Source organism: Seriola dumerili, unplaced genomic scaffold (assembly GCF_002260705.1).
Source record: "Seriola dumerili isolate Sdu_G_001 unplaced genomic scaffold, Sdu_1.0 BDQW01000866.1, whole genome shotgun sequence".
In the NCBI taxonomy this organism is placed as follows: Eukaryota; Metazoa; Chordata; class Actinopteri; order Carangiformes; family Carangidae; genus Seriola; species Seriola dumerili.
This window is the reverse complement of record NW_019175121.1, coordinates 24,758-29,483: the sequence shown is the minus strand read 5'-3', so window position 1 is coordinate 29,483 and position 4,726 is coordinate 24,758. Positions and strand designations below refer to the sequence as shown.

At 47.4% G+C, this 4,726-nt stretch overlaps 1 protein-coding gene across 1 annotated transcript in view; it reads left to right on the top strand.

Moving 5' to 3' along the window:
* LOC111237455 (formin-binding protein 1-like) overlaps nt 1-4,726 on the top strand; it is a 15,614-nt gene that overhangs the window by 2,542 nt on the left and 8,346 nt on the right. The window contains exons 3-12 of the mRNA XM_022766556.1: nt 370-420; nt 559-706; nt 942-1,004; nt 1,090-1,185; nt 1,748-1,876; nt 1,994-2,140; nt 2,625-2,801; nt 2,877-3,068; nt 3,209-3,223; nt 3,319-3,428. Coding sequence (XP_022622277.1) covers nt 370-420; nt 559-706; nt 942-1,004; nt 1,090-1,185; nt 1,748-1,876; nt 1,994-2,140; nt 2,625-2,801; nt 2,877-3,068; nt 3,209-3,223; nt 3,319-3,428 — 1,128 coding nt within the window. The remainder of the gene's footprint in view (nt 1-369; nt 421-558; nt 707-941; nt 1,005-1,089; nt 1,186-1,747; nt 1,877-1,993; nt 2,141-2,624; nt 2,802-2,876; nt 3,069-3,208; nt 3,224-3,318; nt 3,429-4,726) is intronic.

Genomic DNA, 4,726 nt, shown 5'->3' with positions numbered 1-4,726 from the left:
TCTGTCTGTCTGTCTGTCTGTACCTGTCTCTCTCTCTCTCTCTCTCTCTGTCTGTCTGTCTGTCTGTCTGCCTGTACCTGTCTCTCTCTCTCTCTCTCTCTCTCTCTCTCTGTCTCTGTCTCTGTCTGTCTCTCTGTCTCTCTCTCTCCCTCTCTCTCTTTGTCTTTCTGTCTCTCTCTCTCTCTCTCTCTCTCTCTGTCTGTCTGTCTGTCTGTCTGTCTGTACCTGTCTCTCTCTCTCTCTCTCTCTCTGTCTGTCTGTCTGTCTGTCTGTCTGTACCTGTCTCTCTCTCTCTCTCTCTCTGTCTGTCTGTCTGTCTGTCTGTCTGTACCTGTCTCTCTCTCTCTCTCTCTGTCTGTCTGTCTGCAGGAGTCTGTCTAAGAAGTATCACCCTAAGAGAAGCAGAGAGGATGAGAGCAGGTCAGTTTTCATCTTCATCATTTATATTTTGTCTGATCTCAAACTAATTTAAAGTTTTTACAGACTCACATGTTTCAGGTTCACCTGGTGTTTGATTGGTTGTTTCAGGTTCACCTGGTGTTTGATTGGTTGTTTCAGGTTCACCTGGTGTCTGGCGTTTGCGGCCACTCTTCGCCAGCTGAATGAAGTGGCAGTTCAGAGGGAGGAACTGGCTGATAGCCTGAACACGCAGATAGTGTGTGAGCTGACACGATACACCCATGAGCTGAAGACTGAGAGGAAAACAGTGAGTAAACAAACGATGAATAAACAAACAGTTGTTTATTTGTACAGCTGAGCAGATTGAGAAACCTCCATATTAGTGGACACTGGCTGAGGCTTTTATTTTGGTGGTCTGTGGATCAACCCTTTCCTTTCAGCTGCTGTTGATCACCTGATCCTTGAACAGTGCCTCATAGTCCCATGATATGGTCTGAGGTCACCAGTTTGACCAGTTTGAGCACTTTGTGTCTTTGTTGCAGCATTTCCAAGATGGCCGCCGCGCCCAGCAGCACATCGAGAGCTCATGGAAACAGCTGGAGTCAGTAAGTGCCCCTCGCCCCAGGGTGATCAGGTAACAGAGCTGAAACACTGTGATGATGTTTATTGATTTGCTGTTTACTTGTTCAGAGTAAACGCCGGTTCGAGCGGGACTGTAAGGAGGCGGAGCGAGCTCAACACGTCTCTGACAGGATCGACCTGGACAGCAAGACGGATGGAGAGAAGGTTTTATAAATACAAATAAATATGGTGGTGGAGGAGGTGGAGGACGTATTACCATGAGTGTATGTGCAGTGCAACAGTGAAGTGTAGCAGTCAGCTGGTTGCCAAACAGCTGTGAATGAGCCAATGAGGGTGAAGCATGAATGAAACAGATGATATCGATCAATACAAGTGACATGTTTTAACCCATGGATGATATTTATCTAAACTGACCTCCTGTCTGTCTGTCTGTCTGTCTGTCTGTCAGCGCTGCTCACTGAAGGTAAGGTATTATTATTATTATATTACTGTAATACAGACTGAGGCTGAGCTCTGTTCTCCACCAACATCTCTACAACTCCCTCATCAACTCATTATATCTCATGTAACAACAGAAAGTTACTGCAGGACTTTTTATTCTTGAATTCTCCTACCTAGAACCTAGAACCTAGAACCTAGAACCTAGATGCAGAAACTGGTTTTAACATTTCATTTTTGTTTTTATCTGAATCAAACCAACGAGATGGAACAGGTGTGGAGCTGTTGGAAGATCTGTCGTATCTCACAGTGTGTGATCTGGTTTCAGGCTCGTCAGACGGCTCAACAGAAACAACAAGCGGCTGAAGAGTCCAGGAAAGACTATGTGACCAGTTTAAACCAGTTTAACCAGGACCAGCACCAGCATTACCACACACTGGTACCTGTTATATACCAGGTAAACTAGCACTACCACACTGGTACCTGTTATAAACCAGGTGATCCACCTGTCCTATGGTACAGTAAAACATTTCAGTGCTACAGCGGGTGTCCATGTTTGTTCCTGTGTTCATAGCGGATCCAAGACATGGAGGAGCGGCGGATCGAGAGGATCTGTGAAGCGATGCGTTCGTCAGCGGAGGCAGAGAGAAAAGTTCTTCCTGTGGTCAGTCGCTGTCTGGATGCCATGATGGACGCTGCAGAGAGCACCCAGCCCAGGATGGTGAGTCTCCTCTGGGTTGTAACCTGGCGTAGTTGTGGGGAGGGGTGTGGTAGTTTGTTGAGCAGGGGTTTGATCTGAGAGAATGAATGTGGTTCAACTGTTGGTTCCTTCATTCCATGAAAGGAAGCAGAGATCAGACTCGTCACTCTGCTCCCATGAATGTTTTTATAGAAAGGCTTAACTGTCCCTTGTTGAACCTCCAGTTTTCCATTCTGGACTCTGGAGGTCTCAGGGGAGTTTGTGTTCAGACAGGAAACGATCCAATGATCTGCATCAGTGGGTTGTTTTTGTTTCAGGCAGAATTCCTATTGAAACACTGGAAGGTTTTAATGGTCATGGTGACAGTGATCGACATGGCGAGTCTGAGGCTCCAGCTGCACAAAACACCAAGTTTTTCCCTTAACGTGTTCACTTCATGATTTAAACTTTTCTCCTCAACTTCAGGAATATATATGTGTGTGTGTGTGTGTGTGTGTGTGTGCAGGACACCCGTCAGGTTGTGGAGGTGTATAAATCGGGCTTCGACCCTCCAGGTGACGTTGAGTTTGAAGACTACAGTGCCACCATGAGGCGGAGCATCTCTGAATCCAGTTACCTTGACAACCGCACAGAGGGGCGGAGACACAGCAGGAAGCTGTGGCCCTTCATACGAAAAAACAAGGTACACAGAGACACACCTGTACACACACACAGGTACATGTGGCCGTGCTGACCTAACCTGTGTCTCTTTCTCCAGCTGTTGACCCTCCTCTCCTCCCCCCGACAGCCCCCCCCTCCACCACCAACCTCACCATCACCTGGAGGTGTGGCCAGCAGTCCCCAGTCCCCGCCCCCTGTTTCCAGAGAACCAATTACACAGCGGCTGAATGACCTCATGACTTCTGGCTCCAGGACCAGAAAGCAGTGTCTGCGCAGCCTGAAGAGAGGGGTACACCATGTATATATATACACACACATATATCTACATGAGTATATGTATAGTCTTACTTTTGCTATATATATATAATATAAATTAACCAAAGCTGTTTTAATGTTATCACGTTTCCTTCATGCTTCTCTGATTGGCAGCTGTCACTCAAACTGGTCAGTATATCACCTGTCACAGGTGTGTTCTGTAAATTCATTTTTCTCAGTGTGTGAGTACAGTCAGTGTGTAATTGTGATGTGTGTGTGTGTAGGGCTCCAGTCCTGCAGACTGCAGTCACCTTCCTCCTGAACAGAGACGCAAGAAACTTCAAACCAGAATCAACAACATCAACCAGGAGATTCAGAGAGAGAGAGAGCAGAGGTAACACACACACACACACACACACACACACACACACACACACACACACACACACACACACACACACACACACACACACACACACACAAATTCACACACACACTCACACACACACACACACACACCCACACACACACACACACACACACACACACACACACACACACACACACACACACACACACACAAATGCACACACACACTCACACACACACACACACACACACGCACAAATGCACACACAGGCTCCAGTGATTAATTGATTCAGTTGCATATAAACATGAGTCATAATAAATCTTTCATTCATCAGTGAGCACCTGTCTGTCAGGAGATCCCTGAATAGAGACCTGAACCACTCAGGGTCAGGGTCAGGGTCAGGGTCAGGGTCAGGATCAGGGTCAGAGTTGGACTGAAGAGTAAAGTTTGGTTCTGACAGGACAATGATCAGATGAAGAGCTGAAGCTCCCTACTAACATGAACATATGACCTGAACTGTGTGTGTGTGTGTGTCTCTGTGTGTGTGTGTCTCTCTCTGTGTGTGTGTGTCTCTCTGTGTGTGTGTCTCTGTGTGTGTGTCTCTGTGTGTGTGTCTCTGTGTGTGTGTCTCTGTGTGTGTGTCTCTGTGTGTGTGTCTCTGTGTGTGTGTCTCTGTGTGTGTGTCTCTGTGTGTGTGTCTCTGTGTGTGTGTCTCTGTGTGTGTGTCTCTGTGTGTGTGTCTCTGTGTGTGTGTCTCTGTGTGTGTGTCTCTGTGTGTGTGTCTCTGTGTGTGTGTCTCTGTGTGTGTGTCTCTGTGTGTGTGTCTCTGTGTGTGTGTCTCTGTGTGTGTGTCTCTGTGTGTGTGTCTCTGTGTGTGTGTCTCTGTGTGTGTGTCTCTGTGTGTGTGTCTCTGTGTGTGTGTCTCTGTGTGTGTGTCTCTGTGTGTGTGTCTCTGTGTGTGTGTCTCTGTGTGTGTGTCTCTGTGTGTGTGTCTCTGTGTGTGTGTCTCTGTGTGTGTGTCTCTGTGTGTGTGTCTCTGTGTGTGTGTCTCTGTGTGTGTGTCTCTGTGTGTGTGTCTCTGTGTGTGTGTCTCTGTGTGTGTGTCTCTGTGTGTGTGTCTCTGTGTGTGTGTCTCTGTGTGTGTGTCTCTGTGTGTGTGTCTCTGTGTGTGTGTCTCTGTGTGTGTGTCTCTGTGTGTGTGTCTCTGTGTGTGTGTCTCTGTGTGTGTGTCTCTGTGTGTGTGTCTCTGTGTGTGTGTCTCTGTGTGTGTGTCTCTGTGTGTGTGTCTCTGTGTGTGTGTCTCTGTGTGTGTGTCTCTGTGT